The sequence below is a fragment of the Rattus norvegicus genome, chromosome 14 (assembly GCF_036323735.1).
Source record: "Rattus norvegicus strain BN/NHsdMcwi chromosome 14, GRCr8, whole genome shotgun sequence".
In the NCBI taxonomy this organism is placed as follows: domain Eukaryota; kingdom Metazoa; phylum Chordata; class Mammalia; order Rodentia; family Muridae; genus Rattus; species Rattus norvegicus.
Genome location: NC_086032.1, coordinates 31,463,905 through 31,490,977, shown reverse-complemented (window position 1 = coordinate 31,490,977; position 27,073 = coordinate 31,463,905). Strand labels below are relative to the sequence as shown.

The 27,073-nt window shown below is 43.2% G+C and overlaps 1 protein-coding gene across 4 annotated transcripts in view; it reads left to right on the top strand.

The window, feature by feature from the left end:
• The window catches only part of Spmap2l (sperm microtubule associated protein 2 like), a 42,646-nt gene extending 16,050 nt beyond the window's left edge, over positions 1 to 26,596 (top strand). Inside the window, exons 1-9 of one of the 4 annotated variants that reach the window (XM_039092284.2) lie at positions 524 to 942; positions 5,273 to 5,306; positions 10,873 to 10,938; positions 14,122 to 14,250; positions 20,027 to 20,164; positions 21,584 to 21,686; positions 23,548 to 23,679; positions 24,860 to 25,035; positions 25,328 to 25,665. In XM_039092284.2, the coding sequence (XP_038948212.1) occupies positions 810 to 942; positions 5,273 to 5,306; positions 10,873 to 10,938; positions 14,122 to 14,250; positions 20,027 to 20,164; positions 21,584 to 21,686; positions 23,548 to 23,679; positions 24,860 to 25,035; positions 25,328 to 25,442 (1,026 nt within the window). In that variant the 5' untranslated portion in view covers positions 524 to 809 and the 3' untranslated portion in view covers positions 25,443 to 25,665. Of the gene's footprint in view, positions 1 to 523; positions 943 to 5,272; positions 5,307 to 10,872; positions 10,939 to 14,121; positions 14,251 to 20,026; positions 20,165 to 21,583; positions 21,687 to 23,547; positions 23,680 to 24,859; positions 25,036 to 25,327 lie in introns of those variants that run through there. The other 3 variants (NM_001017498.1, XM_063273462.1, XM_006250846.5) reach the window with 3 other exon arrangements.
• The last annotated feature ends 477 nt before the right edge of the window (positions 26,597 to 27,073 follow it).

Genomic DNA, 27,073 nt, shown 5'->3' with positions numbered 1-27,073 from the left:
AAGATTCCTTGGGGTGTTTATTGTCATTTATGGAGTGATGAATAGGTTCTTGCTGGGACGTCTATGCAAGAAAACCTCTTTTACAAATACATTAGGGAAGATCGTTCCCTGGTTACAGTATCTACTGGGAACTCCCTTGGTGTTATGAGTTTAATCTCACTTCATAAACCACCTCAAGAGTAATTTCTTAGACCTGGAAAAATGACTCATGCTCTTCCAGAGGACGGGAATTAGGATCCCCGGGCCCAGCACCTAAGCCAGCAGGCCTCTCAACTCGTGACTTGCTCCGGGCACCTCACGCTCACTTCTGGCCTCTTTAGGCGTGTACACACTCACTTGCCCCATACAGATAAAAAAATTGTATATATGTATAAATATTATATATATTCTTTTAAAAAGTACACTTTGAAGAAGGAACATAGAAATTCTATTCACCTCTCCATGATCAACACTACTTTAATCTGTGCCCTGCGTGACGCCTTTAAGATCTCATAGGACAAATTTTATGATGTCAATATGTCAATACTTGACCAACAGAAGGCGTGGCCCAAACAAGCCCCGCCCTGCTCCCGCCTCCTCCCCACCTCCTCCCTTTCTTGTTACCACCACCTCCCCGCTCCCTACCCTGAGGCAGTGTTCAGTCTGCGCCCATGAAGTCTTTGTGGGTGTCCCCTACCTAACCAGCCACTGCTCGCTCGCTGCAGCCAAGATATCGCAAAGTCCCATCGCCCACAGCGTCTGGAGGCCCATGGCCAGTCACCTCGGACGTTCATCAGTGCCAGCCATCTCCAAAAGGGTAGTTCCCAACAATGCCAGGGCGTCTCAGACAACGGGAAAGTCAGCGCACCAGAGGCCGTGTAGCCACTCCTGTACACATGGAAGAAAAACGTGGAAAACCAAGACGTCATAAATCCAGACCCGCACAGAAAAGTCCACAAACCGGTACAACCCTTGAACATCCTCCCGATGTTTGAACTTCGATGATGTATGAGTAGCGGGTGGGCATGCATCTGCTAGGAGTTAGGGAAAGGAGTGGGGGTGTATGATCAAAAGATAGTGTATACATGTGCATAATTCTCAAAGAACTAGTAACATCATATTATGAAAAAAATTGTCTATGAAAGAATAAAAACAAGAAATAAAGCTGGCAAAGGCCTTGCAGCCCTCCAAAAGTCACTCCCATTTTAACACAATAGTTCCTCTTTTGTCCACAGGAAAGCCATTCTAAGCCATTCTCCAAATGCCTGAGACCTCCCATTGTACTCAACTGAAGTGCAGTATGTTTTTTAAAGTGTACAATACTTATGATAAATCTTGACTTAAATAAGTGTAGTATGAGATTAAAATGAGTCATGCTGAACAATGTAACATTAACATATTTCATTGTAACATGTTATAATGGAAGTTGTTTAAAACGTATGAATTGCTGACCTCTCAAAGTTTCTATTTAATATTTTCAGGCTTCAGCTGACTAAAGACCACCAAAAATGAAATCAGTAATAAAGGGGACTTTTGTGTTATGGGAAGCTAGTGAAGGCTTGCAGTTGCTTTTGACACTGTGCTGGGCTTTTCTGTATGTTCTCTGGTTCTGTTTTATTTTTCTTCTTCTCCGACTAGTGTTTGCCTCCCTCCTAAAATTAATTGTTAATTCTAACAATAGATACCTTTCTGTGGTATTTCCTGTGTGCATTCATATAAGCAACCTCAAATGGGTGGAAAACACCAGCACATAAGTCGATGAAGATAGAAAGAAGGGCGTGTCCACAATTCGGTTTACATTGCATTTTTTTTTTTATCTGTAGAAATTTAAACAGCTTCTTCACTTACAAAATTTGGGAATAAATTATGGCTTCCATTTGCTGGATATTTCCTGTATGAGCACCGTGCAGCTCTTCATGCACACGGTGTTACTCAACTTTCACTTGCCTTGTGGACCCATTTCACCAAGTTAGAGAGTGGGAGTTCACATGCTCAAGGTCAGAGCCTAGAGTCGGGATTTGGTTTCAGGCAGTCTGACTCTAGGGCCATTGCTCTCAGCCATAACACAATATTGTAAGAATCCCAAATCTATCGCCTTTAAAAATACTTTACACCTGTGCCCCATCTCCAGAGATTACGATTTAATTGATCTGAGATGCAGACTGAGACCTGGAATTTTTAAACGATCCCCAGGTGAATCTTATCTGCAGACCACATTGGAAAGGACATAGCGCTGTTTTGCATGGGGCATTGCCTACCACTGGCCACTGCAGAGCTGGTCCACCCTGCCAGTGAATGAGGTAACCTCAAGGGTGTCCTTTATGAAAAGTGAAGCTCATTGAGAGACATAGTGTGAACAAGTAACAGTCTTGCTATTTGTTCTTATTAACTGTATCTACAGATCATCCATTAGGATGGATTCAGCATTAAACTGACATTGGCCTGTGGGTCTGAAGCTGAGAACCAGTTAGTGTCATAGGGAAAGCCCATAGGATAAAAGCTGCAGCTTCCATGGATGATAACATCACAACTGTGTCATAAAGTACCCTCTCCCTTTCCTTAGGTCAGAATGAGCTTAGCCTTAGAGAGAACAACTAGAAATGCCTGAGTACCAGACCTGCCCGGGCCTTTAGGGAATGGTACTGGGTGGGACACAGCCTCAGATGAAGATCAAAGACTGATGACCTCTGGCCCCGAATAATCTTATATTTGTGCTTCAATAAGCACTGGCTTTTTTTCTCCCTCGGGCTCAAGGACCTTTCACTGGCAGGGCAAGAGGCTTGGAACTCTTAACTCTTCATGAACCAAAGAGAACACAAAGGAAGATTTAAAAAAAATTTTTTTTATATAGGCAACACATACAGACATACATATACGTACTCTGGTCTGGACCTGCCTGTCTTATCAACTCCACAAGTGTTTATGCATACTTACATACATGCACATATACTGACACATACATATACCTACATACATGCATATATTTGGTGGATGGGGCTGAGCCCCAAATGCCACACTTTAGTTCTTTCTGGTCTTTTTATATTTTGTTAGACAAAAGTTGTTGAGAAAATTACCTCATAGATAAAATGTTGCACAAAAAGGGAGTTACAGAAGGATGTCAATAGTAAGTTCAAAGTGGCGTTTCATTCTGTAAGCTCATTATAAGTTCAAAGCAACAGTTTTATATAGCCTTGCTTTACCATGGTGCACACCTGCGGCTTCATCCTTGGATCCAACCTAGAATGAATGTTTTTTCTTGATTACAAATTTGTCCCAAGCCTATTTCTCCTTTTAGTGTAATTGTAAAAGCTCATTGTACTTCTTATTATGCAGTTTTTACTTACTATTACGAGGAGTGGGCATATTCTGTTCTTGGTTCCAATTTTGTTACATCTTTCTGGCAAAACAACTAAAACCACCTTTTAAAACTTTCTTCCAAAAATTATCTGAATCAAATCAGGAATTCTATAAAATCATTAATTCATCTAGACAGCATTAATTCATGAAAGTTCATCTTTATGTTGAGCTGCAGGAAATCTGCCCAATTGGGTGGGCGAATGCCCAGGAATCATTAGGCTGTAATAGTGACAGGAAAAGGCATATCCGCAGCAAGAAGAGACACTGAGTCTCATCTTTCCAGTTTACCATGGGTCTCCTCCACCAGGCTGCCACCTCCTTGTGAGGACAGGCACTTTGACCTCCTCTGTTCTCTCCACATTCATCTTTCCTGCACGTAAGAGCCAAGGCTGGAGTTTTTCTCTTTCACAGTGATCTGATAGAGCCTTGGGTGCACTAAAGTTGTAACTAGTAATTTAAATTACCATTCATATATACAAGGTGCTTTGCATGCATGCATACACATCAATTATTATCTGTCATCTATGTATCTGTCTATCTATCTATCTATCTATCTATCTATCTATCTACATACCTATCTTTGATTTTTACACAGATCACATTCACACAGATCTTTACACAAATCTATTATCCTCCCCTCTGAAAGAGGGAAATTGAATCTCATAGAACTTAATCTGATTGCCCAAGATCATGTAGTTAAAAAAAGCGACAAAGCTGGAGTTGGAGCAGTATCTCCCCAGTGCTAGCATACAGCTGCTCTCCTCTATGGAAAACACTGCAGAGTGCAGAATGTGAAAAATCCTACAAATCGACCGTATTTTTCTACCAAAACCATGAACTTCTATGCATACAACTACCTTAGGGTACATTTCTAGAAACAGAATTGGGTCACAACGGGTGAAGGCTGCTGACCCACAATCCCAACTTACCCTTCATGGTGCACTAACTTAAAACACGTGCCTGCCGTGCGTCTCATTCACGGCCAGCAAAGACATTTTACTAATTGCATAGCTTTAAAAAATTATCACTTTTCACTTACATTGTTTTGATTAAAAGTAAGCTTGATTTTTAAAAATCGTTTGTTGGCCTTTTGTGGATTTTCATATTGGAATGTAACTCATACCCTTAACCTGTTTTACTCTTGGTACATGTTTCACTATGTTTTCTGTTCCGACTTTCATAGTCTTCAAATAGTTAACACTGGTAAGCATTTATCCTGTTCGCTGTCTGATATTTCTTGAATGTTTTGTTTCTTCTAGAGATTTAAATTTTTTTACACACAGAGTTAAAAAAAATTGAAGTTGGCATGTAGAGCAATAGGTTGCGGTACGGCATTTGTGACATATTTTTGTAATCTCCCTCCCCAATCCTCCTCCTTATGTCTGTTTTCATGTCCAACTCTGTACTGATGATATAGTCTACTATCTTTTTTATCCCCTTCCTTAGGACTTTTTTTTTTACCTCCCGTGGTTCCCTTTCTAATTTTATGGCAAACCCCACCACCACACATATATATAAAATTTAAAATTTAGCATATGCATATAAGAAAAAATGTGGTTCATGAATATAGGTTGCTTTGCTTAATACAATTCTAATTTCATTCATTTTCCTGCAAATAATCATGATTTTACTTTTCTTTATAACAGAATATTATATTGGACACACATAAGTTTTAAGTTTTAAATATTTTAATCTGTTTGGTCAACTTTAACCCAAAAAATTAAAACCCAGTGATTTAATGTTTTATTGTTTTCCAGCCCAGCTTTGAAAAACTTGAACCCCTTGATTCGTGTTTGCTTTATTTCAGTACATGGAATGATGCATTTAATTTCAACATTATTTCCCCAATAGTTACTTTTGTGCTCTTTTGATTTGTGACATCGTCTTGTATCTTTTATTCCTTTCAAATCTAATTTTTGCTTTTATTTTCTTTTAGCACACCCTGCTACCCGTGACCTTGTAAAGAAATGGTAAGACCACGAGGATAACACCATTCTCATACCTGAACTGCTGACCAGCAAAGCCAGATGCTAGACTCCCAGAGCAGAAGTCTGTCTTGGGGCTTCTGGGGAGACTCCTTGCTTTTCCCCTGTGACAGGCTGGGCTCTTTCTGAATCACAGTTCCAATGGGAAGGAGAAAGAAGAAGGGCTAGGGAATGTAGCTCTATAGTAGAGTTTCCTTAAAACCAGTCCACCACCAAAGTTAAAAACTAAGCACATACGAAAGTCAGAAAGGGACTGGAGAGATGGCCCAATACTTAAGAGCACTGACTGCTCTTTCACAGAACCCAGGTTTGATCCCAGCACCCACATGGCAGCTCACAGCCATCTGTAACTCCAGCTCCACCGGATGTGACTGCCGCTGTCACTATATGCACGTGGTGCAGACATACAAGCAGGCAAAACATTCGTACGCATAAAGTTTAAAAAGTAATAAAAACAGTAAACAGAGAAGAAGAGAGACACAGCAAGAAGTGACTGGGACACCGTGGTTGCACATTTCACAGTAGACCTGTACTTGCTAGAGTCATAGAGGTCTGCACTAATAATCTTGTGTCGTAGATTCCAGGAAACTGCAGGGGAGTAGATCTCAATGCTCCTTGCTTCTAAGGCACAAAAGCTGATGGAATAAATGAACACCTGTGCGAGAGGAAAAAGGTGTGTGTGTGTGCATGAGCACCAAAACACATACCCCATGAAGACAGATGCTAGCTCCCACTTTGACCAAGGTGTAGTCTAGAAGGGGAAACAGTTGAATATTAAGGAAAAATACCAAGCATCTACAGTTGTAGTTCACATGGATGAGGAATAAATAATAGTGCGTTGTAGTTTTATCTACTATTTAAAAAAACAAGGTTAAAACCATTCCTAAGTATTTTTAACCGCAGCCCATTTCCAGCTATGCTTATCATTTAGACTTACTGTAGATTTTTTCTATCTGCCCAGCTTCTAGTTTTTCTCTTTTTTCTTGAGCTGGGGACTCTTCTTTCTTTAGACAGTAAATAGGGGTTGGGGATTTAGCTCAGTGGTAGAGTGCTTGCCTAGAAAGCGTAAGGCCCTGGGTTCGGTCCTCAGCTCCGAAAAAAAAAAAGTATTAGACAGTAAATATTCCTATCTTACTTGTGTGTGGGATGCTTCGCAGTTTAAAAATATCTTCTTGGGCTGGAGAGGTGGCTTAGAGGTTAAGAGCACTGTTTGCTCTTCCAAAGGTCCTGAGTTCAATTCCCAGCAATAACATAGTGGTTCACAACCATCTATAATGGGATCTAATGCCTTTTTCTGGCTTGCAGGCATACATGTAGGCAGAGCACTGTATACATAATAAATAAATAAATAAATAAATAAATAAATAAATAAATAAATAAATCTTTTAAAGAACACTCTCTCACAGGAAACCTGAACGTGGGGATGAGGTGGCTCTGTTGATTAGAATTTACTAAGAGCAGATGAAATCCAGAGAGCATGCATTGGTTTTCCTGGCAGTAAGGTAGCTGAGTGCCGGTGTTGGGACAAGTAGTACTTAATGAACATTCCCAGGATTTTCATTCAAAGGTCCACATCAAATCATATCAGACATAGTGGTACTTGCTGTAATCCCAGCACTTGGAACCTAAAGGCCGGAGGGCTGTGAGTTTGAGGCCACCCCTGGGTATGCAGAGAATTACAGACAACCTTACCTGCATACTGTCTCAAGAACAAAACAAACAAAATATACATTGCTCTAAGTAATAAAACGCTGCAGAACGTGAGCAAACTTCCCTGTGTCTGACCCGGCAGTGAAAGCGGTTTATACCGACTTCTGTTCTGTTGTTGTTAAGAAGAATTACTTATTGCTATTTTATGTGTATGAGTGTTTGCCTGCATGTGTGCATGTATGCGTGTGAATCACGCACATGCCTATGGAGGCCAGAAGAAGGCATGAGATCCCCAGGAGGTAGAGTAACAGTCATGAGCCTCAGGTAGGTGCTGGGAACTGAACTTGGGTCCTCTTCAAAAGCCACAAATGCCCTTGATGGCTCCGCCATCTCTTCAACTCCCTGTATCAACGTATTTTTTATGGTTCAAAAACACTGCCAGGATTGGTTACAATTTTTTGTTATTATTTATTACCAGTACTTGGCCTTGTTTGATTGATTGATTGTAGCCTCATTATGTAAGGAAATTGTAGGATCCCTATTAGCTGCTCATGTAACTCCTCACCAAGTATCTATTTATCCAAATGTATTATACCTAATTAGTTATGAGAGAAAATGTTTTCTGGATAGAAATCAGGGAGTGAGGTGCATGCTCACTGGGGGATGGACTCCACAGGTTACCCCATTAGCAGAGACCAGAATACACCTATTACTACGTGTCCAAATAAGGATTAAAAAAACTTGCTTACATACTAGTGAACCAAAAGGGGATGGTATCGAGAACCTTGTTCAGATCAGCTGTGGGAGGGTGGAGGGATGGGGTTAGGGGAAGTACAGTGCATTCATGCCTCTGCAGGTCCAAGGACAGTTTCCAGAAGTTGGTTCTTGCCCTCTACTTCCTTGTTGTTTGAGCTGTATCACAGACTAGAGATCCAGGGAGATTCTAACCTCTCTGCCTTCCCTTTCACGGTAGGAGTGCTGGGGTTCTACATATTTGCCACATCCTCCTGCTTGTGAATCCCAGGGAAACTCAGGTGCTGAGGCTTGTGGGCTATTGCATTTACCCGAGAGTTGTCTCCCTGACCTCAGGGTTTTTTGTTTGTTTCCCCTTCCATGAATTACAGTCTTTTATATTTTCCCATTTCTGCACAGGAGTATGGCAAGAGGTAATGTTGTTCTCAGGAAAGACAGGGAGACTCACGTTAAGATCCAAAAGAAGGAGCTAGGCGTGGTGTCACAACCATGCTGTCCCTGCTGGTGGGAGGAGGCAGGCGGATCAGAAGTTCAAAGCCATCCTTGGCTGTACATAGAAGGTCAACCCAGGCTACATGAGGTGTAGGGACGGAAACACAGTGTGCGAAAAGTAATAGTAACCACACGGTCACAAAGGATTAGCACAGGACAGAAATTACTCCCTCATTTCAATAGGTAAACCAATTGAACTGTGAATCTCCCAGTGCGTTCGCTTTCATATTGCCAAATAACACAGTTTATGCATAAGGCCGTTTTATGCACCAGTGAGCATCTAACCCCAGGACACCTGGTCTATAGAAAGTGTGGAAAAGCTGCTTATTGAGTCATAGCCAGGATCGTGCATGGGCCTGCGATACCAACACTTAGGTAAAAGCAGGAGGATTGCCTTGAGTTGGAGACCAGTCTTAGCTACATAGCAAGACCTTGTCTCAAAAGAGCCACGCAAATTTTAAAAATTATTGAATAAATGAACCAAGTTCATTGACCATAAGAGACACTGAAATAGTCCAGTAGGATGGCTCAGTGGATAAAGGTGCTGGGTACCACACCCACCACCTGAGTTCGATCACTGGGCTCCACAGGATGGAAGAAGAAAAATGCTTCCTCAAAGCTATCCTCTGACTTCCGCACATATATTGTGGTCCATGTACTACTTCACGCTTGTGTTCACACACACACACACACACACACACACACACACACACACACACCCCACACCACTAAATAAATACATGTAAAAAATTTAAAGAGTCCCCAAAACACAAAAACCAGAAATTAATAGTAGGATAATGACTGGTTTAGAAAAATCTGGGGTAAATCAATAAAATAATATAAATCTGGGTATTTCAAAATGACTAGACTAGCACAACTCTCAACACGTTAAAATGAGGTAGAAATGCTCATTACCCTAATATATTATGTACTGTACTGACTCACTGTAACTACCACAGAAAGATGTATTCACATTCTTTCTCTATATAACTTGGTTCGAGGAAAGTGGGCTTCATTTAAAAATAATAAAACGCAGAATCCCCAAGGTGCTGGAGTGATAGCCTCTTAGGTGGACAGATTGTGTTTCACCCCATGTCCTCTGAGGTTAGTCACTGGCTGTCTCTGTGGTCCTGGGATCCTTGTTTGCACAACTCCTGTAGCATACTCCAGACAAGCCTCTAAGGGCAAAATACTTTGTCAATAAAGGAAAATGAGCAAAGAATTAAATAAACTGACTTGAGACAGACGATCCGAGATAAAGCTTGCAGCTTGCTCCTCAGATGGCTCAGGTTTCTGAATGTTCAACTTCAGGCGTTGCTATTAACTACCCACTGCCTCTTCCCACCAGCATCCCCACTAGTTAGTTCTGAAGTCCCTTCACCAAGAGTATCACCAAGCCACCTACAACCGGATACACCAGTTGTGCTCCCTTTCCCGTTGTCGAGTTACCCATTTTACCAAAGGAGTTTGTTTCTAGGACCAGGGGGCTCTTTCCTTCGTTACGTATTCATGTCCTTATTCTGTATCTATAATACACAGTATATATTATTAGAAGTAACATCTATTTCTGTTTCGTTTCTCAAGACAGAGTTTCCATGTGTAGCCCTGGCTGTCTTGGAACTCAGGGAGCCTTTGTCTCCTGAGTGCTGGGATTTAAAGGCATGTGCCACCAACACCCATCTGGAAGTAAGACTTTTTTAGTCCACAATATTTTAGCAACTTGGTATCTCTGAGAGCAATTTTTTTAAAAAGTAACATTTACGGGGTTGGGGATTTAGCTCAGTGGTAGGGCGCTTGCCTAGGAAGCACAAGGCCCTGGGTTCGGTCCCCAGCTCCGGAAAAAAAAAAGTAACATTTACTCTTATAAAAATGTCTTTATTATTCTTTTCCCCTTTTTATTTTGAGACGGGGTCTCACAATATAGCCCTATATGGCCCGAAACTCGCTATGTACCCCAGATTTGCCTCTGCCTCTGCCTTTGCAGTCCTGGGCTTAAAGGGGTGAGCCCCCAAGCTGGGCCACACGATGTGCTTTGATCATATCCACCACCAAACTTCTCCTCCTCCATCCCATAACCATCCTCTCCAATCAGTGGTGCCCACTGGAGTGCCGACTGATATTAAAGGTTTGAGCTAGCAAATGTCACCATAGCTGCAGCAAGTTCATCAGTGAAACAGCAAGTCGTGTCCAGAGAAGAGTACATGAGTTCTGATGTCTGGTATCATGTAGGAACAGGTGACCGGAGGCAGGGGACATGGAGACCAGGGCATCTGGTGGCCCTGATGGGGAGGGCAGAAAGGGGCTGGAAGTTTGTTTATTTTTTCATTATGTGTTTGTATCATCATGCAAATGTGAGACCGGTGCCCTCGGAGGCTCGGCTTCTCTGGAGCTGAATTCCCTGAAACTGGAGTTACAGATAGTTGTGAACTACCCAACCTAGGTGTTGGTAACTGAACCCAGTACTTAGCAAGACCAGGACACACTCTTAACCACTCTCCTGAGTCACCTCTTCAGATCCTCTCTCAGCAGTCTAAGATGCCCCAAATATGCACTGTCCCACTTACCCCTCCCCAGATAAAATGTCCTTGACTAGGAGTCATCTGTTGTAAAAATATTTCTTAAGCACTCCCTGAATTAACTAGCTTGTTTTTGTTAGTTTTTATTCTAGAAAGAGAGTTCAAGATCTTTCTAGACCGAAAAAGCAATGGGGAACTCCAGATAGGTAAGACAATATTATATGGTCTTGTTTGCAATGATTCTGTTTGCCTTATCGATGACATAAATATTATTCTTAGTTGGCCATTACACCTGCATTTCAGGTGTAGCCACTGTCTCTTCTTTCCTGGGTTCACTTTGCCAATGTTGTTAACCCAAGGGGACTCAACACATAAAAGGCTAACCCCTGTCAGTGGTCCCCAAATTTGTCTGCATATTAGGATCATGTAGGGCTCCTTGATACTGATTAAAGACTGGATCCCATACCCAGAAATTTGATTAAATTAGTTTGGGGGTACAGTTTCGGGAGTATTTAGAAGTTTCCCAGATGCTTCTTATAACCAAAGTTTTGAGAAACACTGCCCCAGGTGTGAGTCTCCACTCCCTTGAAACTCCTGTGTCCATCCTACAAGTCCACCTTGGCAGCCTCTTGGCACACTCTCATTTAGACTGGGAGCCTTCGCCCATGACACTCCCACTCTCCGGGTCTCCAGCAGCCCAGACCACAGTCTTTTTTACTTGACTGTAGGACTTCCCTTTTTCTTCTTTGGCTCCTGAGTAAAGCCTGGTACTTATCTATAGAAGTTTTAGATGTACAAAAAAATTGTATATAGTTACTCCTCTCCTCCAATCTTCCCTGTCATTGTTCAAGTGTTAATGTAGTTACATTGTTAATAATGTAGTTAATTGTTACAACTGAGGAACCAACATCCATACATTCCTAGGGTTTACTTTTCCTGTCCTATGGTTCTATGGGGTTTAACAACTGCGTAGTGGAAACAGAATAGTTCACTGCCCTAAAATCCACTCTGTCCTTCATTCGTTTCCTCCCCTCCCACTCTCTGAACCTATGGCAGTGTATTAATGTGCACTGAGTGCTTTCTGCTTCTACAGTTTTGCCTTCTCTGGCGTATCACACAGTTGGAATCTTGCGGTACGACCCCACGGGGGCTTGTTTGACTTGGCAAAAGACATTCTAAGCTTGTCCATGTATGTTGATGTTTTAAAATCTCACTTCCTTTTTTTTTTTTTTTTTTGGTTCTTTTTTTCGGAGCTGGGGACCGAACCCAGGGCTTTGTGCTTCCTAGGCAAGTGCTCTACCACTGAGCTAAATCCCCAACCCCCTCACTTCCTTTTAATATATCCCATTGAACCCAATAACACTCCTTTATACGGAAACCTCAGTTTATCAATGTAACTATGTGAAGGGTTGGTGTTAATATTTAGCAATTATGAACACAGTTATAAAAATTTATGTACAGATTTTGGTGTCTTTTAACTTCAGCTGGATAAGTGTCTGGGATTCGAGTACAGTTATTAAATCAGATGTTAAGTGTATATTTAACATTGAAAGGGAACGTAGGAGTCTCTTCCAGTGTGTCTGGATCGTTTTCTGTTCTCATTTCCCATGGATTCCAGTCCCTGTTGTCTCTCATATTCCTGTCAGCTTTTAATAGTATCAGCATTTTAGCTTTTAGCCATTCTAAGAGGCAAGGAACAGTATCTCACTGCATCCCATTGTGCAGTTCCCTTGCAACAGGAACATGTTGAACATGTTTTACAACCTTCTTTGCATAGTCCTTTGATGAGGTGTCTGTTTAGAACTCTTGACAAGTTTTTGGTGGTGGTTTGTTGGTGGTTTTGTTTTGTTTTTTGAGATAGGGTTTCTTCGTGTAGCCTTGGCTCTCCTAGAAGTAACTCAATAAACCAGGCTGGCCTCGAACTCACAGAAATTCTCGACAAGTTTTAATTGGAGTTCTTGTCTTCTTACTTATAAGTGTTTGTTTTATTTTCTAGGAACTAGCCCTTTATCAGGACAATACTGTCTTCCAGTCTGAGTTTGTCTCTTTGTCCATTTAGTGGTATCTTTCACAGAGCAAATGCTTTGATTTCAACTCAATCCAGCTTGTCTTTTTTTTTTTTTTGTTGTTGTTGTTATAAATTCTGTTATCTACAGACTAATGACCAAACTCAACATCTCTTGGATTTTCTCTTACTATTTTGAGACAGTAAAGACATCAAGTATCCTAGGATGGCTTCCAATACCCTTTGTAGCCCAGGATGATCTTGAAGTCCTCATCCTCCTGCCTTCATCTCCCAACATACCCTTCCCCTCTGAAGCAAACCTGCCTACTTCACCAGGTGATGGTTTCCATTCTCCAGCACCACCCTTGAAGGCTGTGAACTTCAAACCTGGCTGTCCACACCTTTCGCCTCTTCTTGTGGCATCTTCTCAGGGGAAACCTGTGCTGATTTCTCCTTTCTTCCTCAGCCTGGAACAGCAGGCTTCCTGTTTCACAGGGCTAGTGGGACTAAACGTGGTAGGCGTCTTTAAACCACTCATCATAGGGCTGACACACACAGTAAATGTTCCACAAATGGTTGCAATTAATGTTATTCTGTTACTCTTTCACTTTACGAGCACCTGATACAGTATTTCACCTAAAAAGGGAGCGCTGTCAAGATGTTGGCATACCCAACCTGACTATAAGTTACACTGCCAACTTCATAATGGCAAAAATGAACTATCTGATTTCTAATAGGTTCACTTTAACCTATTAATTTTATTTAACCATTAATTTTATGATAGTTATATTTTCTCCCTTTCCGTGTGTGTGTGTGTGTGTGTGTGTGTGTGTGTGTGTGTGTGTGTGTGAGTGTGCACGCACAAGTCAGAGAACACTTTTGGGAGTCAATTCTTTCACTGTGGGATCCGGGGTTTCAACTCAGGTTGCAAGGGCTGTGCCAAAAGTGCCTTTTAACCAGCCGAGCCATCTCACTGGCCCAAGGTTACCATTTGCTCTTAAACACACTAAACAAGGCCATCTTACTCCATTTTTACTTTAATGTTCGTTGATTATTTCTTTCTGGTGTGCAGAAATTACAAAATTCTATGAGAGATGAGGATGGTGGGATGGCTCATTAGGTGAGGGTACTTGCTGCCAAGGCTGACAACCTGAGTTTGATGCGCAGAACCAACATGGTGGGCAGAAGGAGAAAAATAGCTCCTGGGGTTGCCCTTACTTTCACACTCATATCGGCATGTGTTAAAATGGAATGTAAAGAAACAATTATAAAAGAGAGAGAATGTTCTCGAAGACAAACCCACACAGGCATTAAGAGCTGTCTCTGTGTTGCTCATCAGCAGGATTTATTTAAACCCTGTTCCATTCTTCCACTTCCTTAACAGGAGGCTGTTTTGGGGAAATCAAGAGCCCATTCGCCCTGTTTCTGAGGCTGCTTTGAAAGCTCCGTCGAGCAAGAGAATCGAGGACCTCGCACAGCCCAGGCTGGTCTCCCGACATTATGTCCCTAACAGGTTGGTGCCAGCACACCTTCTGTGTGCTTCATCGAGACTCCACAAGAAAAACAAACTTAGAGCCTGACTCTCTCATCAGCTGTAAACTGTTGAACGGGAATCCAAATTGTGCTGTAGGGTGGTTTCCTGTCTCATAGTATAAGAAATAACAAATATGATTCTTTTCTATTAAATACTATACAAACTTTTATTTAGGACAAGGAATTAAGATCTTTTTGTCTTCCCCACCTTGTAAGGCTTGCAAATGTTTTAATCTTCCCCACCCAGAAAACCTTTAGTTTACTCAAAGTGTTGCCTTCCCCTTCCTCCATTTTCTGTGCCTCTGTACTTTCCAGACTAGAGAATTGAATGAGACTGTGAGGTCGGACCCCAGCCAATGGGGAAAAGACACAGACATCGCGTTAGAATAAAAATCAAATGCACTTCCTGTCTCGGTGTGTTTGTGCTTCCTGGGCACTTCCTGTTTCAGTGTGTTTGTGCTTCCTGGGCACTTCCTGTTTCAGTGTGTTTGTGCTTCCTGGGCACTTCCTGTCTCGGTGTGTTTGTGCTTCCTGTGCACTTCCCGTCTCGGTGTGTTTGTGCTTCCTGGGCACTTCCTGTTTCAGTGTGTTTGACCTTCCTGGGCACTTCCTGTTTCAGTGTGTTTGTGCTTCCTGGGCACTTCCTGTCTTGGTGTGTTTGTGCTTCCTGGGCACTTCCCGTTTCGGTGTATTTGTACTTCCTGGGCACTTCCCGTTTCGGTGTGTTTGTACTTCCTGTGCACTTCCCGTCTCGGTGTGTTTGTGCTTCCTGGGCACTTCCTGTTTCAGTGTGTTTGACCTTCCTGGGCACTTCTGTCTCAGTGTGTTTGTACTTCCAAGTGCCTTGTCGGATACTTCAGTTGGAATAGTGGTCAGGCAAGGTTTTCTGGAACAAGATCAGTTCTAAGAATAGCCTTGAAGATTTGTATTCTATTTCCTAATGCTTTGGCCTATGTGGACTTTTAAAAAAAGTGTGTGTATGTTATGCTCACATGGGGTGCGAGTTGCCTGTGTGTCTGTCCAGAGGCCAGAGGAGGATCCTGGGTGTCTTGTCTATCGCTTCCCACTTTATTTCCTTGAAACAGGGCCTCTCATTGAGCCTGGGACTAGGTTTGTTGCCAGCAAGCCCCAGGGACCTGCCTGTGTCTACCCCATATAGTGCCGGGGCGGTAGGCAGTGTGAATAACCATTCCTACCTTCTTATGTGGGTGCAGGACCCAGATGCAGGTCCTCAGACTTGTGCAACACATGCACCTGACCTTCTGTTTAAAGTGGGGGGTTTTTGGGTGGGGGTGGAGCTGGAGAGGGAAGACCTGGGTTCAGTTCCCAGCACTTACGTAGTAGCTCATAACAATCTTAAACTCAGGGCTTCCTACAACCCCTTCTGATCTCTGTGCACATGCGGGAAAAACACTTATACACAGTAAACAAACAGAAAAACTAAAACTAAAGGTTTTTTTTTTTTTTTTTGGCTTTTTTTGGCTTTTTTTTTTCCTGGTCCTGGGTATTAAACCCAGAACCTTGCACATTTTAAGCAGAGGTTCTGTTGCTGAACCACACATCTGGCCCCAGGACCTCCTTGTAGTTAAGAAAACATCTTCTTAAGCTATCTGTCAGGAATGCTTACAGAAACACTTATTGTTTTCAAGCTAGGGATTTCAATTCTTTTTAGAAAAATGCTTTTATCTTTTTGAGATTAATAATTAATAATTATTACATCATCCCCTTTCTCTTTCCACTCCAAACATTTCCATACGACCCCACTTGCTCTGTTTCGATTTTCTGGCCTCTCAAGGACAACAATAGACCTGCTAAAGTGGATGGAAATGGGGTGGTGTCAAACCTACACACAAGCAACTAAGGAATTAGAGAAATGGTCTTCCCTGGGCAAACATATATCCAACTGTTTTCTGGGAGACATTTTAGAAGTTGGACAGGCCATGCTCTTCCTCTGCTGGTCTCAGGGGCCCTTGGATCTTTTCTGTCCGTGTTTCCTTCCTGTCTGCCATGCCTGGCTCTCCCAAACAGATTCCATGGTATCCTCGTGGGTGTCCTAACCTAAACACATCATCTTCTAAGGGTTTTGTTTCCCGTGATTTAATGCCTCAAAATCTCATCTCTCTCTCTCTACCTTGGGTTCACTGGACTCCCTGGCTGGAGGTTGCCACACAAAACTTCCAGCACCACAGGACTCCTTCCTGATCTAATGCCAGCTGAAGTTGACTTTTGTTTCAGAATGACGTTTGTGTAGGCTGCACACATTGGTACGTGTGTTTGTTTTTTTTAAGTTTTTAAAATTTTTCAAAATCTTTGAAGGAAATTATCTCATTTGTCTGAACAGAATGTCAGTTATACATGGTTAATGTCATCTCTCCCAGCAAGTGGCATTTTCCTGTCATGTTTGCTTAACGTATTATCACTAAATATGGTTCAGCAAACACATTGTGAGATTATAGGTAAGACACAGTGACTGTTTGGAGGGTTTGCCATCTTCTAGAGAAGCATTCAAGGTAAAATGACAACAAATCCATTTCTCTTCTGCGGGTCCAAAAGAAAGAGATCTGGAACGGGTTGAGGGGGAGGAAAAGGAAATCTTAATCTTTTCAGTCTTTTAAAAGTCTCCTAGAAATTTCTTCAAGATAAAAAAAAATAAGATTAGTTAGTGTGGTGGTACACTCCTATAACCCCAGGACTCAGGAGACTGAGATAGGAGGACGTAGAGTTTGAGGCCAGCCTGGGCTACATATTTAAAAAAATAAATTACACATGCATTCACATATATGTATCTTTCATCATTCAGACAAAATAAATTGTTAGGGTTATGGTTTTGCCTTCTTAACTGCTCTGTTTTTGTCGTTTTAAGATAGGGTCTCTCTGTATAGCCCCAGCTGTCCTAGAATTTTCTCTTTCTACTTACAGTTGACCTTGAGCTCAGAAATCCACACCCGGTTTCCTCCAGTGAGAGGACTAAAGGTATGTGCCACCACACCTGGCTAGTGTTTATGTTTTGTATGTGGCTTCCTTCTGGCAGAATCTCTGTCTGATGTTAGCTATTTAAAGCTACATTCCCCAGACTTGAGCCATTAATCTATTCTCTTCATAACTTACCACATTGGTGCACCATCAAATTATCTAGTATAAGCCAAGTGTGGTGGCAGATGCTTTTAGTCCAGACATTGGAAGGCGGAAGCAGGCAGGTCTCTGTGAGTTTGAAGCTCTATGAAGACTGGTCTACATAGTGAGTTCCAGGCCATTCTAGGCTATATAGTGAGACCCTGTCTCAAAAAGCCAAAACAAAAGAAAATCTTTTAAAGATATTTGAACTTAGATGTACACATGTCTACTAAAACCTTAAAAAACCACTTCCTTCCTCCAAATTCACTCAAATCACTAAAGTGTCCCATGTCTCTCCCCTACTCTTTCTCAAATGTATGGATATATATATCCGTGTGTGTGTGTGTGTGTGTGTGTGTGTGTGTGTGTGTGTGTGTGATAGTAAGTAGATGCAACTACATCCTGATCATCATTTAAAGTTGTTCATATGTGTTTTGTGTTTAGGCCTGACCTCTTGGGGTTGGGTAATTTATGATAAAGGAGATTAATAAAGAAAATTAATGCTCCCTCTCTCCTGTAAGCCCTTCATTTAGGCCTTGAGCCTTTTGACATTTCCCTTATACACATTGACATGTCAGCCAGTGATGTCATTGGGAAGCTCTTGTTAAGGTTACCACAGTTTTGAGATGTCATCGGTACAGCCTCCCTGTCATATACAGAAGGCACAGCCTCACAGCAGGCTGCCTGGTACTCTGGCTTTCACGGTCTTTCCTCCCACTCTTCCGTAATGTCCCTTGAGCCTCAAGCACCAGGTTACATTGTAGGTGTGTCAGTCGGGTTTGACATTTTGAATAGTTCCATGATAGTCTCCATTAGCGGCAAAAAGACATTTCCTTGCTGGAGGGGGAGAGCTGCACTCCTCTTGCGGTGTAAGGATAAGTAGAATGCATTTCATTTTTGCTTTTCAAATTGGCCTTGTCCATAGTGTTCTTTGAATTCTCATATGAGGGCCTCTAGTTTGTATAAGAGATTCTTGTGTCCTCTGTATTGAGCACAACAGATTGTATGAATTCTGTCAGTTCTAAGTCTTTATCTAATGACTCCATCCCCCCACACTCCTAAGTTTTTCCAGTAGTTCTGCTATCCTCAGTGGGGACTCTTGCCTATGCATTCCTCTTCTAAAGCCAAGCTGGCTTCAGTTCAGGTATAGTCATCAGTGACATTTTGGTCAGATCAAGTTCTTCTATCCCTTTTCTATCAGGAATCCTTAATTCTGTTGTAATAGAAAAGGAAGTCCCCCTCTTGCTCAAAGGAACCGCCCCCTCCCCCAACTCCAGATAGAGTGTTTGGTCAGCTAAACTGCCAAACATCGTCAATATTTTCCCATCTACTGCTTAGTTCCTGCTTCCACTCAAGAAAACCATGAGCCAGTTGTGGTGGCGCACGCCGTTAGGATTTGCTGAAGGAGGCAGAAGCAGGAGGATCACGAGTTCGAGGCCAGCCTGGGCTACACATTTTTGGGGCTGGAGAGATGGCTCAGTGGTTAAGAGCACTGACTGCTCTTCCAGAGGTCCTGAGTTCAAATCCCAGCAACCACATGGTGGCTCACAACCATCTGTAATGGAGTCTGCCCTCTTCTGGTGTGTCTGAAGACAGCTACAGTGTACTTATATATAATAAATAAATAAATAAATAAATAAATCTAAAAAAAAAAAAGAAAACCATGAAAGTCAGTTTAACTGAGAGCAGGGTGAGAGGAAAGCCACTGGAGAAAAGCATTGTGGGAGCACATGGACTTCTAAAAGACAGTGAGTGCGTGGCTTCCTGTGCTTGTTTCATTTTGGCAAATTCTTCCCCGGACTGGACCCTGCCTCTTCTCCCAAAGTCTGACTTGGTAGAAATATGACAAGTCGTGAGCCCAGCATAGTCTGTTTCAGTTAACATGTGATCCAGTTACCCAACGACGTCTTCATGGTCTGTCACAGAGAGCTCAGAAGCGTGGTCAGTGTAAGTTGGTGTACACTGTCAATTTGACATTCTCTCTCGTTGAGAGCATTGGATTTTATGCGTCTGGAAGTAAGGGGTCCCACTTAGGTTCCCAGACAGACGTCAGTCAGCCTTGCTCCACACCATGCGGACACCACCACAACCGGGCTGAGAAAGGTACAGGGGACAGGATACTCTCCCAGCAAACCTGCAAACCTGCCTTGCCTGTCTTCCCTTCCTCCCTCCCTCCCTCCCCTCCCTCCCTCCCTCCCTCCTCCCTCTCTCCTTCCTTTTCTCCCTTCTTTTTTCCTTTCTCTTTTGCAATGGAGTGTTCGTGTATGTGTGTGTCTTGCCCAGACTGGTTTCAAATGGAATCCTTCTGCCTTAGCCTCCTTAGCACAGGATTACGAGTGTGCACCACCACTCCTAGAAGTTTTTGGCTTTAAAGACAGCTAAGTATCTCCTTCCGTTAGTATCCTTTTATATCCCTTTGGAAGATACCCAGGGAAACTACCTGTTTTAGAGTAAAAGGATAAAAAGTAACTGAAAACCTGACAGCTGTCACCATGTCTAAAACAGCTGAGTTCTCCCCACGAGGAAAATTACCCAGTAGCACACGTGCAATCTTCCTGCCTGCTCTCCCAAGCCTTGGGATGGATGCTGAAGAATACTGTGCTAATTTGAATCCGCGTGTCTCTCTCTTCTGCTCCTTGCAGAGTTCAATATTACTACAGCTGCGGAAGAGATTCTGTTATCTGGGAGATCCCTCCTCCTGCACTGATTACCCAGCCTTCCAAACGGATCCAGAAACTGGCCAAACCCAACAGATTCAAAACACAGAGTCTGATAAATAGGTGGGGTATCTTAGACTCTGCAGAAATCCTGATCTATTTGCCTAAGTTTCACAGCTTCAGTTTGAGTGAGTGGGAGCCTGAGTGGACATGGCTGCTTTCGAGTCCAAAAACATTGGCTAAAACCGTTGAGTATCTCTGCAGCGGGCGTGGGTGGTCAGAGGATGGACAGCACCCATTGCATCTGACTGGGTACACGGGGGCAAAAAGTCACAGTAAAGCTTCTCCCCGTTTGACAATAAAAGGACTCTGTCAGCCTGGTACGATGGCACCTGCTTGTAATCTACAGCACCCAGAAAAATCCAGTACGCAATGCAAAAACCACTATCTCCTTCGGTACACAATAAAAGCTACAAGACCACGCTCTCCTGCAAATATACACATCCGTGTACGCATTGCAGAATACTAGCAAATCAAACCCAAACACATGTTGAACAATTCGTATCCTTACCAAAAGCCAGTTGACTACAAGTGCAAAACGCCAGCCCTACTCCAGGTCATAAATGTCTTTATGCAATAATACGCAATCATGGTTGTCAAAGTAGATTTTTAAATCATGAGCTGCCTTTGAATTTTGCTCTTTGTACACGTTATCACTTTAGATTATTCTGGGTCTTTGTATGACTATATGAAGTTTGGTTTGGGGCTGATGAAAATACCCACAGATTAATGCTGCTGGTTGAATAGTGTGTGGATGTTTTAGAAACCTCTTAGTTGTACACTTTGAAACGCTAAGATATATATATGTTAATCATCTTAAGTTTAATAACAAGACCTATAGCTCTCCATTCTTGGAAAGTCATCACTTATTTGAGAAACCTTTTTCCATGCTAAGTTTGTAGATTTGTCGAATGACTGGTAGATTTTTGATCAGAGAAAGCCTGTGATAACTGGCCAAGTGCCCAAGAGTTAAGACAAGGACTATTACACACCACACTACAGAGAACGGTCCACAGAGCATCCTCAGTGGGGCCTGAGGGAACTAATTATCTCAGGGAACTAATGAGGTGTTGATAGGAAGTGAGGTTTTTTTGCAGAACCCATCCAAAAAAGGACATTAATTCTAAGGTTTAATTCTAATGAAATCAAACTTTTGAATAATTAAATCAGAATATGAGGCATAGAAGCAGTATCTTGGAATTTTGTTTCGTACATACAAGCATATTGCACAAGCATAATTGTCACATTGTGACACTTAAAAATGTACCTCATACTGTGGCCAAGTGAGAAACAGCAATCTGGTAAACAAACAAACAAACAACACTAATGCGAGTGGGAAAGAGCATGCGCACAGCGGCAGGTGGGTTGGTGGGTTGAGCGAAAGAGCATGCGCACAGCAGCAGGTGGGTTGTAGCGATGAGCTCTTACTGTCCTTCCAGCCGAAGGTCACATTTGGTTTCTGTTTGCATCTCACCCCTTCAGAGAGAACTTACCAGGCACCCTCCGCTATTCCGATCCCTCTCCCCGGATTCTGCGACTCTCCATAGCCAAAGGCACAGATCCCAACTACATCCCTCCAAAGACTGTAAGTGCTGGCTGACCTTACCATGCAACACTCTCTGGGTTGGTTACTTCTCGTCCAGTAACCAAGTACAGGACAAGAGGCAAATTGGGGGAGGGTTTACTTGGGCTCACAGTTTGAGGCGTACGGCCCATCCTGGAGGGGGAGGCAGGCAAGTGGTGGCTCCATGGTGGCAGGGGTATCGTAGGTGGAACTCCTCCCTTCCTCTCCCTCCCCCTCCACATACAGAACACAGAACAGACCACTTCCTGGGTGCCGGGATTTGAACCTAGGTTCCGAGTCACTTCTCCAGGTCCAAATGAAGTTGTTGGGTTTTTTTGTTGTTGTTGGTTTTTGTTGTTGTTGTTGTTTAATGTTCTAAGAATAAACACAAAAAATCTTTATTTAAAGGCACAATTTTCACTCAGCTTTTCAATTATACATGTACTAGACCAAATTCTATTAACTGTCCACACTTAAGTATGCATTACGTTTTGTATTACAGTTTGTATTACTTACTGCAATTTATAAAATTATCACTTTATTCCTTTATTAAACACACAGACCAGTGGAAAATGAGGCCACCAAGAGATAGTTTTCATTCCCATTCTCACTTAAGTTTTGGCCGTTGCAGGCCTTCTGCATTCCACAGAAAGCTTAGAGTCCCTTGTTTTCCGACTCATCGTCGTGTTTCACTTTATATAATTGACTAATGAGCGATTGTTTTAATCCCCCTTTGATTGAAAGGCTTAATTAAAGTCAGGAGTAGACGTCTTCCTAAAGTTCGCCTAGAGCCCTGTACCAGACAAAGCTCTGCTCATACGAGGTGCTTTAAATGCTTAATGAGGTCTTCACGGTGTTGAGACATGCACCATCCTTGGTTTGAAACCCAACTTTTCCATTTCCTAATTAAATAAACGTATACTATTGAGCCTCCAATGTCTTGGTGCTTCCAACAGCGAAATAGGGACAGAAACAATAAGCCAGGCATGCTGTCTTCATTTTAAACAGCACAAGAACAAATTTGGAAAACAATTTGCTATTTTCTCTGCCTGCAATTAAAGTGTGTTCAACCCTTCATTTCAGCCTATCGACCACGAGGGAGGGGTCATGCCCCACAGCCCCCCAAGCCTGCTAAAATCTTAACTAGCTGCCTAGCAGAGACACAGGCTTCTGTTTTCTTCTTGGCTTTTACAGCTTTTCTTCCTTATCCCGATTAGAAGAGAGCCATTTAGGCAAATGTCCTTCGCTGTGGCAGTCTGTGATACTGAAAGCTCCTTTCCTCAAAGGGTTAAAAAAATCAGGACACGGTCTTCTCGCTTGGGTGTCCACATGCAATACAGCCACACCTTCTCCTGGCCAACTGCATGTTTTATTTTTAACTTTTTATCACATCTATTTACTGACATGTGGGTGCACACCCACGTGTGAGCACACATGTCCCAGCCTGTGTGCAAGTGCCCGTGTGTGTGCAACCGTGCCACGGCACACTTGTGGAGGTGAGAAGACAGCCACATGCAGCCGGCTCTCACCTTCTATCTTCGTGTGGGCTCTGGGGATCGAACACTTGTCTTCAGATTGGTATGCCAAGCACTTTACCTGCTGAGCCATCTCCCCAAGATCAGCATTACCACGTATTTCTGAGTTATTTCTAACATCGCCGGCTGTTTCTCCCACACCTGCCATGTAAAAATTAAACCTAGGCATAGCTGGCGTGGAACCCGTACAATCCAGTTTGGGTGAGATAGAAGCTGATCCTGGCCAGGGTTACTGAAGGGCTCCCATCCTTCCTGTTGAGTTGTTGGAGCCCGGTTAAGAGCTCGGACCATATTTATAATGCTGAACTGGTCACACACTTACGTACTGTTTTCTCTTTCCTTCTTAGATTCAAACTAAGATTTCCTTCTCTACCCTGAGTGCGGTTGCAAGTCCAAGGATTGTAGACCTTGCCCACCCAAGGATTAAGATAGAGGGTCTATGCTATGAAAGAGAAAGGAGTGAATTGCCCATCCGTCCTGTAAGCCATCCCTGTCTCACTTACTGGCTTTCTTTCTGACTGCTCCTAAAATGCTATTTTGCCTCAACAAGATCCAGGCCGAAATTATCAGAAACGATAGCGTTGAAGGTGTTCTACGGTGGGAAGGGAGGGCTACCTTCACGATAAGGAGGAAAGCAGAGGAGTTGAGGGCGAAGAATGTGGGCTTTGAAGTTAGTGAGGTGGGTACGCGTGTTCACTCTTCGCGGTGAGCACCGGCTGGTTGCTATGCAACAGCCTTCTTATTTTTACCAATGAAGAAACAATATGGAAACCGTGCTTCCTTTCAAAGTCTGACAAGAAGAGAACAATCAGGCAACATGCATTCGTTTGGCACCTATTAGGTGATCGGGCAAACAGTCTCCCCTGAGCAGTTCATATTCTAATGGGAGAGGCAGATGATAGGCAAACGAAGTGAGTTTGCGCTTCAGATACACATTACGAGAAAGATTAAAGGAGCCAGGTACGGTGAAACAAATGTGTTATCCCTGTGCCCAGGACCCTGAGGCAGGAGGATCTCAGGTTGAGGCAAAGTTGAGTCATATAGCATGAGCTAGGCACCAGGGCTTGTCAGACTGTCTCAGACAGACAGGAAGTTAAGGAGTGTAGAGAATGGTCCATTAGAAAGGGTGGTCTGTTTCCACAAGTCAGGAATCCCTCTGTGAGGGTCTGAGGTCGGAATGCAGAGACAAGGACAGTGTGTCTCAGCCAAGACTGAGGAAAGGTGTCTCCCACAGAACTAGCGAGTGAAGAGATCCTGAGGCAGAAAGAGGCAGAACCAGAGGCCTTGTGTAGTGGCCCAGGGCCACAGTGTCCTGACGGGGAGGGGGAGAGGATGAGGTCAGAGACGTGGGGTTCAGTGTCAGCAAAATGAGCGTTCCTCAGAGGAGGCTAACACCTGAGGGTAGTGTGCTCCAACTTAGTTTAGAAAGCACTTGCCTGGCGGAGGGCTCTGACAATGGAGTGGGCATGGTAAAGCCAGGTTGTTCAGAGCTGTTCATTCTCCAGCAGCCATCAGAAGAAGGCTGGACTGCTTGGCCCAAGAAGGGAGGCAAGAGGGTCAGCAGGGAGTATGGTTACGGTATTTCAGGGGTGAGTGAGAGGGACACAGGGAGGCACAGGGAAACTGGGATGGCATTTGTGTCTTTGTTTTTTGCTACAGGTAGCCCCTGCTGCCCTGCTTGCCAATCCTAGTGAAAGAACGATATTTCTAGCAAAGTCCAAACGTGTTCACGAAGACTATCTCCCTGTCCGAGATGCTCGATGGCCTATATCTTATGCTGCGACTCATCCTCAGGTGTCTGAGAGAATCCAGGAACTAGCCAATCCACACACAAGGTACTGCAATTTAAGGTTAAGGAAGGGTTAGGGGTCTGGAGAAAGTTAGTGTGTGTGTGTGTGTGTGTGTGTGTGTGTGTGAAAGAGCAAAACCTTTGGAACCTGACAGCTTGCAGACCCTAGATCATGGTTATAGCATCTTTGACCCTTCATTTTCTCACCTGTTTAATGGCGGCCTTGAAATCCCAATAGCACAATAATATGCTACTTAGCATGGGGGCGAGGGTGTGCTTGGGTGTCACTGCCTTTTCTGTTCTCCTCACATCAGGTTGGTTTCTTTCTCCTATTCCAGGAGTCCAACGCACGTTGTATATTACGACCCGGATGTCTTTAAAGTCAAGCCTTCTGCTTTGAAAGCACATTGTTCCAACAGGGTCAAGGAGCTGGCGGAACCCATTGTGCGTTAACTGTAGCAGGCCACCCCAGGCAGACACAAGTTATGTATGTGGAACGCGAGGCAGATGTCCTTGTTCCCAGCCTTGGTGTTTACATCTTACCGATCACTTCCCAGACACGCGACTTCCTGGAAACACTGCCGTGAGCATCAGATGGCACTGTGTGTAATCTTGTCTTTACCAAGTTTGGGGACCTCACCCAGCAATAAAAGAGAAAGCAGTGCCTGCCTCATTACCCTCTTCATGCTGGGATCTCTGTTGGCCCCTGTGCTTGCTGCTCTGCACTGTGCACATTCTCTAACGTGTGCACTCTGCTCTCTGCCACCTTCTCTGGATGGGATGACGTGGTTTCCATAGTCCTTGTGAGGGAACAGCCTACTTTAACTTCTTTACCAGTCTCCCCTGCCTCACTCCATGCTCACAGCCACTCACCACGAAGGAGAGAAAAGAGATATCTACATGGTGATGCAATGTGGCCTGCCTCTATAATCCCAGCTACTTGGGGAGGCCGGGGAGAGAAGATCTCCTGAGTCTTGAGAGTTCAAGAGCAGTGGGCAACAGTCACATGCTGTCCCCAAAAGATAAGTTTTAAAAAGAAAAGACTAGTAGTGTGGTACATGTCTGTAGTCCCAGAATTTGGAAGACAGAAGCAAAAAGACCTACTCCATGTATGTGTGTGTGTGTGTGTGTGTGTGTGTGTGTGTGTATGTGTGTGTATTTGTGTGTGCATGTGTGTGTTTGTATGTGCATGTGTGTGTGTATGTGTGTGTATTGTTTTTAATGGCAAGCATGAAAAACTCTACCAAATTGTATTTGCTTAGAGTTCTTGAATTTAGTTCTGTCTACCTCTATTACAAATTTTAATTTTTCTGGGACATGCCTAGATTTGCACGAAGATGAATTTGCTCAAAATCTTATTTTACCCTGAAAGAGCTACTGTATATGGCAGGGCGTTGAGAGGCAGTATTATAATAGTATTGTTTTACTTTGAGTTTGGAGTTAGAGGGATTTGGGTTTGTATGTCTCCTGGACCATTTACTGGGCATTTGAGCTTAATCAACTTCTCCACTCCCTATGTCTCAGTTTCCTTCTAAATAAAGTAGGCTCTTCCCACAGTGTTGAAAAGTTCAAATGGAAAAATACATATAATAAAGCACAAATTTGAATTAAAGTGTACTGTGTTCGCTGGGAGGGAGGAATGGCATCATTAATGCTAATAAGGAAAGTGTGTTCTGATTTTTCCATCAAGTGAATGTTCCTTGACTGCTTTTCGAGGCACTGTACAAGGAGTGGGAGGCAGAGTACAGTGAGCCAATCAGACGCCAGTTCTGCTCTTACAGCCTGCTCATCTCCATGACATCCCGTCACAAATGAGGGTCACACAGCCACAGTACTAACGCTATGACGTAATGTTGTGAAATTCAGGACAGAGAGCTTTCATCTCTCTGGAAAGTGAGGGAGGTTTTCTTTAGTGAAGAGACAACTGGACTGGAGCCCAAACATTGAGTGGGACTAACTGATTGCACAGTGAACAGCCAGGGATTCCATAGAGTGGACATGTGTGTTTCAGAGATGCATTTGATTTCCTGGCCATCCTGCCATGCTTTGCTTCCCTTTGGAGAGCATCTCCCATTTTCTTTCAA